Below are 12,069 nucleotides of genomic sequence, written 5' to 3'. Positions count from 1 at the left end.
CCACTTACCTGCCTACCTGGTACCCGGTTATTTGGTCATATGGCTCAAGCTCTCACGGTCTCACCATCTTATCAAAACTGTCTAACAAGAGACTAAGGACTTGTTCAGTTCAGTTCAATTCATTTCAGCTCCAATTAGTTCAGTTCAATTTCTAATTTCCTTCTCTTATAAACCATTCATCTCATCACTATTCAGTTCAATTCAGCTCTAATCAATTCAGTTCAATTAAGTTATTTTCAGTAAATCGGAACAAACTCTAACTCCACGACTCAATAAAAACAACCAAAAATAGTAAAGGACCCGTCGCCGTTGTGAACATTAACTTGTTGTAGTCGTGTACCCCACTCCTTGAGTATGCCAATGCCCCCATTTCTCTCTATTTTTTCTACTGTAAAGACATCCCACCTGTCTTTCTCTCTAGAGCTACGGCAAAGCATTTGGCTACCACTATCCAGCTACCTTCCCTTTTCAGGCAAGTCGCACTTAATTTCTTGGCTGAATCCAACTATTTCATTGCCTTTTTTTTCATTGTAATTTAGGGTTTCAATCTTTTGTAATTAATTGATGATATTATCTTATTTGTTTTCCCAAAATTTGATTGAATTCAGCCTAGCTGTAGCTGTCTTTTATTAATTTGTTTGGTGGGTATTTGAGATTTGAAGCTGCTCTGCTAATTTTGTGTGTTTAGATTATCAATTGATTCACGTATGTCTAATTATAGAGAAGGTGATTTATGTTGCTGATGAATTTTTGTGGTTTGAATGTTGCAGATTATAGAAAGAGAGACTTGGGCAGCTGCATCTAGAATTTCATGTCAGTTTGGTGAATTTTTCTATAGCCAAGCATGGAACAAAGTATGTTTTTTTCTCATTTTGATTTTGTTATTTTTGTGCTGCTTATTATCCCATTTTGGTAATATAATGGAAGTATAGAATGATTGCTAGTTTAAGAAAGGACATTGTATGATTTGGCTAGAATTTGGTTTAAATGAGTTAAATGTTACGGGTGAAAGCTCGAATCAAGGTTTTTGGTTCTTAAATGTATGTTTTTATGATGTTATTATCATGTCGAAGATTACTAGATAATGGTGACATTCCAAATTTACATTTGGAAACCAAAGTTTTGATAAGAATGATAATTGTCCATTTATTTGATTGCCAATAGAGTGTTGGTGGATTAATCCTACCATGATTTTCGTTTTTGCTTAAACAAGCTAGAATATATTGAAGTAAATGTGTGCAATTATCCCTATAGCCTGACCTTTTTGAACAAGGTAAATACTGGGGAGTATGTTGTGAGATAAAAGATTGGATTGGACTGAACACATTAGGAAATAAAATCATAGGGGTGTTTGAGGCAAAATGTTCCGGTATGTTCTGATGCATGAATATTTGGTCTTCCCTATTTGAGCAAGGTTCGAAAGGCCAAATAGGAGTTGTCTGAGGGAAGGCAGCATACTATAAGGTTCGGGAAGTAGTCATTCTTAAACATAAGGATGAGGCCCATGAGAAATAGAGAATGTGCATGCATTTGCAGCACCCAGACATACAACATAAATTGATGTTTTTTCCTCCGCTTAAATGTTCTTTCCATAGTTATCTCAATTATTCAAATGTATTTATCCACCGCAGGCTGCCCAACAGACCCTGAAAAAAAGGGGGATTATACGCTTATTGGGGATGGAGGGGACCAATTGTTGGGGCTGTATGATAAACCACTCCCATGCTTTGGCTGTGGTATTGGTTGGTTTTCGTAAGTGTCCAACTTTTTCTATTTGCTTGTCCTGCCCACTTTTCTGCCTTCTCTCGTAATAAAAACATGTGTCTTTCTGGCAGTTTTTTGCTTGGTTTCATATTCCCGTTGATGTGGTACTATGCTACAATCCTTTACTTCAGAAATTACTACCGTAAAGATCCTAGGGAAAGGATTGGACTGGCCACTTGCGCAATAGCTGTAAGTATCTTGTCTATGACATGGCATTGCTTGTCTTGGCTTATGCCCACACTATTACTTGTCTTTGATTTTGCGGACATCACTGCTATTGTTTGCTTAATTGGCCTTTACTGATATCAATGGAGTTAGAATTTAACAGCGTAGTAATAAAAAATACTCTAGATTTGAAATTCGATTGTGTTTAGCCTCTAATAGCATATGATGTACGTAGCTCTTAATGTATGCTAGTAAGACTGTAAAATGTCTTGCCTCTTGGTGGTATTTACTGGCATCAACGGACATATTTAATGCTTTAAAAATTTACAAGGTCTGAAGATTCGCACAGCTTACCTTATGCACACTATCTGCTTTTCTTGCCCACTTCTCCGCTTGTTACTCCTGCTTACCAATGTTTAACTGGATACATTTATCGTGATTAGATAATCATTTCTATAACTGTGTGTCATGGCTCGCCCATCTCTTCAAGTTGCTTGTTCATTTGAATATAAAATTAAGAAAGTGTGGATATTGCCATTCTCTCATGTATTAGTAACATTATATCTCCATGATTGCAGGCTCTGGTATTTACAGTTGTGACACTGATTATCGTGGCCGTGATTCTTCTCTAGTGCTTCTTGAAACCCTTAAAGCTCTATATTATTAATTCCTTGTATATATTTCTTTGTCCAATCTAACACACAAGCGAAATAGAACAGGGGATCTCTGGGGAAAGAGCTTGGTAAAGAATTTTGCAGGATGACTGTAAGTTATACTATTTTCTCAAAAAAACTTTTATGTACATAAATTATGACCACTGTAGTGAAGTGTATAAAACACTAGCAACATTATGAAAAGATATACGAAGTATGAGATATGTGTCCTTTTGAAATGCTCTACTTTTTGCCCAGATGTACTGTTGTGTCGTGCTTATAGTTGCTGCATTGTGGATTTGTGGTATTGGATCAAGTAATATGTTATGGTGTCATTACTGGAAGCTGTATCATTACTTATATGGTACATTCGCCAATCATCCTGTTTATTAGTGGCATGGGAAATTACTGGTAGATGAGCTCTTCTATGAGGTTCTGTAAACCCACAGGCCACAACATTGACACAGTAGTCTGCACTTTGTTGGTGAATGAAAGTAATCTACTACGACAGGTAGCACAATCTTTATGAGCGGCTTAGTTTCTATCAGTGATAGCCTATGTGCTTAACTGGTTCAAGATTGGTCAAATTTAATTGCAAGGTGCGGGTTTAGCTCAAGGCAGGATTGTCAACCAATATTTTGATAAGGCTAGCCTCATAAATTCACAATTGAACCAGATTGTGATGCTCTTCCCTCTCCCCTCTCCCCTTTCGCTTTAATTGTTGAATATGCCAACACTGGCTCTAAAATTGAGCCGGAATGGTACCAAATCTAATCTGAGTTAATGGTCATTGATTTGAGCCAATCCTTGGTAAATCTGCCGTTTGTGAACTTGCCCATTTTTGTAGAGCAATTAATACGTGTATATACTCTTTTGTTCGTACTTGCTGTTTTAGCTGGTGTTTGGCAAAATTGGTTAATAGCTTGTAACGGGTCATGATGTATAAAACGACATAATAATATGAGTAATAAGCTACTCTCTTGTGCTGCTAGATTTGAACATCAAACATGAAAATGGTCTCTTTTACCTGAAGATCATTGTTAATTATTGGTCACTCTCATCAAACTAAATACCATATCTGGTTTTCTTTACCTCTCTTCTGGCTCTTATTTTTGTCAACTTGAAAATAGGCTAAATCACAGGTGAGAATATCTATCCTTGATCTCAAACATTTTAACAATTTTTTTGTTAATACAACATGCCCATTTTTCAAAATTGTATTTTCACAATTTTCTACTTCTAAATAATATCCCCATATATTTTTTTTTGACGGGAATAATATCCCCATATTTAGGGACCCTTTAATCCCTTCTTTTCTCCTTGCCACCCAATTTGGGAAGTTTTTTTATTAAAATTTTTGCATCATTCCAGAGAAAATTACCCCTTGATTATCATTTGGGGTCATTCTCTCTATTCCTCCATAGGTAAAGAAATTTTACTCATTCATTTTAAAACTCGATTTTTTTTTTTTTTTTTTAAGAAATAAAACTCTAAAACATAATTAGTCAAGGAATTTGTAATGGCGGTAAGTACTGTTCTTCTAGGATGCCTAAACACCATAACCTTATGCATTTCATTACCTATTCTCTTGGCTGGTTATTTCGTTAAAATAACAGCGAATTCCCCTTGTGATCCCATAATGTACAAGCCTCTCCTTGCACTCGGCACTTGCTTGCTTATCATCTCCCTCATCGGACTCCTAGGCTCATGCTGTCGAATAACCCTCTTCCTGTGGTTGTATTTGATTGCATTGTTCGTTGTAATCATAGGGTTGCTAGCGTGTTTAACTGTTGGAGGCGCGGTGATTAAGGGAGGCGGAAATGGGCAGGATGTTCTAGGGGGTAATGTTAAGGAGTATGAGCTTCAAGGGTTCTCAAGTTGGCTGAAGAATAATATGGTTGGTGGAAGTCATTGGGAGGATATTAAGTCATGCATGATTCGCCATGATGCTTGTGGCAAGATTGGTGCTTTTAGGTCTATTATGGATTTTGTTACTCTTAAGCGCTCTAAACTTACATCTATTGAGGTATAATCTTTTTGCTTTTTTTTTTTAATTATTATTTTGTTTTAAATATTGTTATTCAGAAAAAGAATTGAATTATTTGGAGAAGACCATCCAGCTCTAAGAAAAACACCCTCTAATTTTGTCAAAAAAAAAAAAAAAGAAGGTTTTTTCCACATTATACCCCTCTAACTTTCCGTTTTCTACCATGTGCCCCCTTTTGAGAAATCTACATTGTAACCTCAAAATACATTTAGCTTCTATACGGTAACCTTGTCGTTATATTGCCGTTAACAAATTCCGTTAGTGGGGCCCACTCATAACTTTATAATATTTTTATCGATTTGCGTGTTGGAAATGGTTTCTTTAAAGGTTTTGGGGGCTATTTTGGCCCTTAAGAAACTAAATTGAGCTCAGATTTGACAAAAAAATGACGCAAATGTCTCGTTTTGCGTATTAAATACATAAACACGCATTTCGAGACATTCCTTAATATGCAATACGAGACATTTGTGTTATTTTTTTGCTAAATTTGAGCTCAATATGGACCCTTTAGGATCAAAATAGCCCCCAAAACCTTAAACGGAACCATTTTCAACACGCAAATCGATAAAAAAATATTATTAAGTGGTGAGTGGGCCCCACTAACGGAATTTGTTAACGACAAGGTTACCGTATAGAAGCTAAATGTATTTTGAGGTTACAATGTAGATTTCTCAAAAAGGGGGGCACATCGTAGAAAACGGAAAGTTAGAGGGTTATAATGTAGAAATCCTAAAAAAAAAATCCCTTCCCCCTCCAAAAATTAATAGTCCAAGAGCATATTTCAAACTCAATCTCTTCATTTCTTTTTATTTCCCGCTTCATATATTTTAATTTTTATAATGTGAAACTTTTTTTTGTTTGAACGATTATAATGTGTTAAACTTACGATAGGTTAAAAGACTTAAAACCAATACGAAATACAAAGTGCCTATATTTGAGAAAACTTGAACTTTCTTATTTTAAATCAATTTTTTAAACACATATTTCCTGCAAAAATCAAAGTTCAATCCCTTGTAAGACATCTAGTTTTATCATGTTAGTTGTTTTATCATGTTGTTTTATCTTAAGGTTATTATTTTTAGATTATGAATGCATTTTTAGTGATTTTCTTTTTTTAATAAGAAAAGTGTTTGATAAATGTTTTTTTTTTTCCTTTTTCTTTTGAGACAGACAGGATGTTGCAAACCACCAGCACAATGTGGATTTACATATGAAAGTGCAACAACTTGGATAGTTCCAGTAAAGGGATTGACTTCACCAGATCCAGATTGCAAAGTTTGGAACAATGCTTTTAATAATTTGTGCTATAATTGTGGATCATGCAAAGCTGGTTATTTAGCTTTATTTATGAAGGGTTGGAGAAGAATTACTATTGTCAATGTTGTACTTCTTGTTGTATTGTTTGTTATTTTCATCATTGCCTGTTGTGCTCTTAGAGATTAAATCCATTAGCTTGTTTACGGATACATCTAGAGTTACGCGTATATTTTCTCAGACACATTTGTCAAAAGGGCAATTATTTAGTTTAATTTTCTTTACAACTGGGGGTTAACTCTTTATTACTTTTCCTTATATTTTCAAAAGATAATCGATCGTTTTTTGATATAATTTTTTTTCTCGAACAATTAGATTTAAATGCTAAAATGTCAAAAGATGTCCATATAAAAGGGTTTGTTTGGCCAAGCTTTTGAAAAACAACTTCTGTTTCCCAGAAGTAGTTTTCCAGAAACTATTTCTAGAGAAACAGTTGTACGAAATAGATTTGTTTGGCCCATCAAAAATCAGAAGTGATTCTTAGATTGAGAAACTATTTTACCCTGTTTGGCCCATATTAGTTTTTTTTTAAAAAAATTATTTGGGAGAATAAATTAGTATTAATTTCTTGTACATTGTTGTTAATAATAGTTTTTTTTTTTGTTAATAATAGTTTTTTTTTGTTTTTTAATAGCAAATTGTTTATAATAGCTTGTAAGATTAAATTTAATTTAAAATATTGAACAATTTTATAAGTCTAAATACTTGGATTTTTTTGTCAAAATATAAAAAATTCATATCCAAAATGTCTGCTATTATTATTCCTAATAAAAGATCCAATAATGTTACAATCCACGACTCATTAGAGAAGTTGCAATATTGTAGCGAATAGACTCCAGACTAAAATCATCCATTGATCCATCATGTTCTTCAAGAGTAGTTACCGGGTTGCCTCCAATATCCTCATCCCCTTCAACTTCAGGTATGTAATAAGGATCTGCATCACATTTATCAAATTCCAAATCTTCAAGCGCGTGTCTTCTTATATAGTTATGCATAGCCATAGTAGCTGCAACAAGTTTCTTTTGAGTTTCCAACGAAAAGCTGGGCATAATTGATAATATCCTCCATCTTTTTTTCCAGACACCAAATGTTCTCTCTATAACGTTTCTCAATGACGAATGTGAATAATTAAAGACCTCGTAGAAACCATTTGGAGGTTGTGTTGAACGACGAAAATCAGGAACATGGTATCGTTCGCCTTTAAAAGGAGCCATAAATCCTTTCATATTCGGATAACCCGCGTCAACAACATAATATTTTCCTGTACATTGTACAATATTAGATAATGACAACATAGTATAATAATGGTAAAGAAGATATTATAATATATAGTTTCATAAATATATACCTTCGGGTGGATGAGGGAAATATTTCTTGCGGTCTTCCATTGCATCTTTTAAGATTCGATTATCATGAACAGATCCCGGCCACCCAGCAACAAAATATGTAAATAACATGTCGAAGTCACAAATTGCTAAAACATTTTGAGTAGGGTTACCTTTGCGGCCAATGTAAGGGATTTCATCCTCCTCCGAAACAACACATGGAATATGAGTTCCGTCAATGGCACCAATACAATCCTTGAAATGTGGCCAATATTTATAATTATTTCGTATCTTAGTTGGAACCTCCTTGAAGTTTGGATCAGAAGGTCTTACAATATCTTTAGAAAATCTTATCATTGCTTCAAGAACTTCATTGAATTTTCTACTTATTGTTTCACCAGAATGTTTAAAGCGATTTTTCATATTACGATTAGATTGAAATTGTGCACATAAATATACGAATATTCCGAGTGCTTCTTCAGCAGACATGGTCCTAGTTGACTTTAATCCATATTTATCCATTAATAATTTAGCAAGACTATAAAACACATGGGGTTCCATTCTTAATATCCTATAACTTTCACCCGATGTAGATAAAACCTCTTGCAACCAGTGCCATCCAGAACATAACGAAATCCTAGTAGGCTGTTTAATTAAATATTTAAGATAGTATTTGGTAAGTATCGTTACCCCTGTGGCGGCATATAACATCATTTGTTTACCCCTCAGTTGTTCTTGAAGTAATAAATCTTCATCGTCTTCTTCTTCGGAGGAGGATTCGTCAATTACATCATCATAAGCACTTCCATTTGAACTAACCTGATTAAAAAAAACAAGGAACCAATTAAAATTGTATACTTTAAAGTAAACCTTATATAACGAAGCAACTATAAAAAGCTAATATTATATGAGAAAGTATAATGATAATAATATATAACAAATACTAAGAAAATCAAAATAACTGACATAAATAAGAAAGTTGGTCTGTTACAACAAGGTAATTAAAAAAAGTAGCAATCAAAGCATAAATACAATGTTTCATAACAAATAAAAAAATAATTAACGTTGAGAAGCTTTTTTCTCTCTTTCCAATTCTTGCTCAAGCCAACAACTCCGTATATTTTCATCAGGAATACCAACAAACATCTCTCTATATTCTCGTTTGACAAATAAACGAGTTCCTAACATATAAAGTTCACTTCCTATTTCAACCCCTGGTGTTGTAGCTAGCAATGTTAGACACTCTCCAATGCTACAACCAGGAAGATCAGTTCTTTTTGAAGTTACAGTAGCACTAGATTGAGAGAAATTCTCCATCGCACCAACAATACGTTTTAGCTCATTTTGCATGAGCTTAGCTGTGCTAACTTTAGATTTATTTCCTTTTTGTGTTTTTTTTCCTTTTTCTTCCGATGTTGTATTGACTTTGATCTTGTCAATGCTTTCACTTTCAAGCTGTTGAGATATTGTTTCATTGATACTACCACCCATAGTAATGTCAACTTGTTCCTCATCTTCTATCTCTTCGTTTCCTATGGTAGTCAAGTCTTCTATTTCAATATCATCTTGTGAATAAGGGTTCCATGAAGTTGTAGCAGAAACAATTATTTTAGCAAACATGATATCTAACTCTGTTAAATTTTGGATTCCAGCTTCACGAAATTTAGCAACACTCGGATTGGCCTATACAAATAAATAAATGTAATTAGTTAAAACTAACTACTTGAAAAAAGGCAATGTACAAATCAGATTATTGTTATGCTCACCTGTTCTTGGAGTGCCCACCACTGATCGGATGCAACAATTGTATTTTTCTTATGATCCCATCCTAACCCTGTCTCCTTTTCTACGAGATTCTTCCATGTAGCGTACTCCGTTTTTAACTTCTTCCACTTGTTTTTTAATTGCTTCTGGTCATACTTTTTACCAGACCTTTGTTGGAACTTTATAACCACATTATTCCAACCAATTTTGCTAAAATGAGTGTGTGGTCTATTCCCTGCATGGACCTCTTCAGCACAAACCTCACAAAAAATCTTAGTTGTTTTATCAGACCAAGTTGCTTTTGACCTCTTTACTTGTTCGTTAATCTAAAGACAAACAAAGCCATGAAACGTTGTGCATTACGCATAAGCTTCACCAACCATACACACAACATAATAATGTAATCTGCCTCCCAAGGTCACGCTTTATAAATTCTACCAGCATTATATTGACAAACCTTACAACATACAAGCCGAGTACTCTTTAAATCCAACATGCATTTCATTCCCTAATATATATATATATATATATATATATATATATATATATATATATATATATATATATATATATATATATATATATATATATATATATATATATATATATATATATATATATATAAAGCCCATTCATAACATGTTCATTAATTTGTTGATGCATAATGTATAGCCAAACTTTATTACTCACCTTTAAGAAAGGTTAGGTAATGGTTCCCTGTCTATAAGTTCTTACAAAGAATATGATACTATGACATCATAACATCAATACCTCAAAAATATATTTCAACCATTCCACTATCACCTTGTCCGGATATAAGCAAGTAAATTTGATACCAACACAAGCAATGAATATACTAAATAAACATCCAACTACGTACATATACTACACCATTGTCAACATAGATCAGAAATACCCATGACTATAGCCCTTAAATATAACTTTCAATTAGAACGAGATAAACGTCCAATTATATGGCCAAGTGGCCAACTGCCCAAAATTTGCACTGCACAACTATCAGTGGCATATAATAAACCACATCCATATATGTAGAGGTATAACAGGTACTGCATAGCTTGTAATGGTTAAAAGAGAAAGAAATCGATAATTCATCTTAACAACTTATAATATCAAAGTCAAGACTCTCAAGGAGGCCTTATTTATTTATTTACTCTGATATAGCAACAAGGCACACAATATCGAGGTACTCAGCAATCCCTTTGTCAAAAAACAATAGTCAATTATAATACAATATTAGGAATTTAGGATGTTCTAAAAAAGTAGACACATTTCCTAACTTTACCAATTAATAAAGACCATAGTTCTAATATTGTCCCCACCCCCTTATGCCCCAGAACAAGCAGCCTAGCAAACAACTTCCTATCTCTAGCTTAATGACTTTGCATATTTTTGGGCTCTAATGCTGTACTAGACAACAACTATATCGAACCCACTACGATTACAAATAACTTCAATGTAACATATATGAAATAAAAGCTTCCGAGTTCTAATTTTTCATTACTGCGTATGAGATTAACAAGCTCAGCCCTTACAAATGACATTGTTTTTAGTTTCGACTGCTATTCCGCCTAAACCACATTAAAATTATAACCATACTATATTTAACATTAATTTCATGGCATTGTCCTAACACAGGTATCATTTACCCAGTCTTTAAATTCTAAGAATACCCAGAAATTGAATTTGTGTAAACGGTTAGTATTTTGCTAAATTGAATCAAAAATGAAATTTTCAAGATCTATATTCTGGACCAATTCACTAACCTCATTGGCAGAACTTCTTGTTCGTGAAGTATTGGGATGATTTGGATGAGGAGAACCACTGAGATCTATAGCTTTCTCCTATTTCAAAATCAATGCAAAGAAATTAGGGTTCTACCCACAAAAGAGACAATTTTAATAAGTAAAAAAACATTACCTTATTATTGCTTGGTTGTGTCCTCTTGGGTGGACGAAATGGTGGCGCCGGTGGTCTAGGAGGACCGGATTGCATGTCGTCGGACGCCGTCTTTGTTTGGCCTTGAGGGTTGAGCGTTTCGTGTTTTTGGAGAGAGAAAGAGCTGCTCAGTGTTTATGAGAGGTGAAGAGAGAGAAGGGGGGTTTCTTTTTTTTAATGGGATATTAGAGGTCTTTTTGTAAAATGTTAAGGATATTTTTGTCCAAAAAAAAGTTTCATTAAATGGGAAATCAGCTCCCCGAGAAACTGATATAGAGAAGCTCAAAATTGGTGCTTCTTATTTTTCCCACTCTAGAAGTTATTTTGGGCTTCTTGAGAAAGTGTTTTTGTTTCTTAAAAAACCCTTGTTTGGCCCAGTTTCTATTTCTTAGATAAAGAAACACTTGTAGAAACTAGGCCAAACAGTTACTAAATTACTTTGGCTGTAAATTCACAATATTGTATACTACGCAAGAAACAACATAGTAAAATGAGATCTTATGATATCTAATTAATATACAATTTTGATTTTTTTTTTCCTCTTTATGACTGAAAGTAGAATTTCCTATGCTTAACCAAACACATTTGGTAATAAGGAGTAAAGATCTATGGACATTATAATTTGGAAAAGTTAGAAAATAACACCATAAATTTTACAAAAAATGGATTATAACACCACAATATAATCTCAAATTTTTATTATAACACCACAAAAAAAAAAAAAAACAAAAAAAAAAAAAAATTGATTTAACCACCATCTAACGGATTTTTGGATGGAATTCATTAGTGGGGCTCGCTATGAAGTATGAACACGTGTCAGTGTGTCACTCAACAACTTGTTTTAAAAAAATAAATTGAAATTAAAATTATTTTTTTTTTAAAAAAAAAAAACTTAAATCCTTACCCAGCCCAGTCCCACCACCGGACCATCTGCCCAAGCTGCAGACAATCCAAACCCAACCCCCGGAAGGCCCGGAACCCCATGACATCCGATCCTGCCAGAACCCACTGACCCCACCAAAATCGCTGACTCCACCAATTTCGCCCTTCCTTTTCCCTAAAAACCACCCCATCCCCT

At 34.0% G+C, this 12,069-nt stretch overlaps 2 protein-coding genes across 6 annotated transcripts; one reads left to right on the top strand and one right to left on the bottom strand.

The window, feature by feature from the left end:
• Window positions 1-321: 321 nt before the first annotated feature.
• On the top strand, window positions 322-6,349 carry LOC110684351 (tetraspanin-8-like). 4 transcript variants are annotated; one of them, XM_021860803.1, is made up of 5 exons: window positions 322-472; window positions 771-854; window positions 1,632-1,752; window positions 1,836-1,953; window positions 2,508-2,821. In XM_021860803.1, exons 2-5 carry the CDS (start codon window positions 845-847, stop codon window positions 2,559-2,561), a joined length of 303 nt encoding a protein of 100 aa, XP_021716495.1. In that variant the 5' UTR covers window positions 322-472; window positions 771-844; the 3' UTR covers window positions 2,562-2,821. The 4 variants fall into 4 exon arrangements, with proteins under 4 accessions (XP_021716495.1, XP_021716494.1, XP_021716493.1 ...); XM_021860802.1 differs by lacking the exons at window positions 322-472; window positions 1,632-1,752; window positions 1,836-1,953 and adding exons at window positions 486-641; window positions 2,841-4,608; window positions 5,800-6,349 and having other exon boundaries at window positions 2,508-2,694; XM_021860804.1 differs by lacking the exon at window positions 322-472 and adding an exon at window positions 509-641.
• A 51-nt stretch (window positions 6,350-6,400) lies between these two features.
• LOC110684350 (L10-interacting MYB domain-containing protein-like) lies at window positions 6,401-11,696 on the bottom strand. 2 transcript variants are annotated; one of them, XM_021860798.1, is made up of 4 exons: window positions 10,974-11,696; window positions 10,820-10,897; window positions 7,295-8,090; window positions 6,401-7,207 (listed from the first exon to the last, which is right to left on the bottom strand). In XM_021860798.1, exons 1-4 carry the CDS (start codon window positions 11,046-11,048, stop codon window positions 6,729-6,731), a joined length of 1,428 nt encoding a protein of 475 aa, XP_021716490.1. In that variant the 5' UTR covers window positions 11,049-11,696; the 3' UTR covers window positions 6,401-6,728. The 2 variants fall into 2 exon arrangements, with proteins under 2 accessions (XP_021716490.1, XP_021716492.1); XM_021860800.1 differs by lacking the exons at window positions 6,401-7,207; window positions 7,295-8,090 and adding exons at window positions 8,183-8,954; window positions 9,038-9,361.
• Window positions 11,697-12,069: the final 373 nt, after the last annotated feature.

Source organism: Chenopodium quinoa, unplaced genomic scaffold (genome assembly GCF_001683475.1).
Source record: "Chenopodium quinoa cultivar QQ74 unplaced genomic scaffold, ASM168347v1, whole genome shotgun sequence".
Lineage (NCBI taxonomy): Eukaryota > Viridiplantae > Streptophyta > Magnoliopsida > Caryophyllales > Amaranthaceae > Chenopodium > Chenopodium quinoa.
This window is presented reverse-complemented; position numbering and strand designations above follow the sequence as displayed.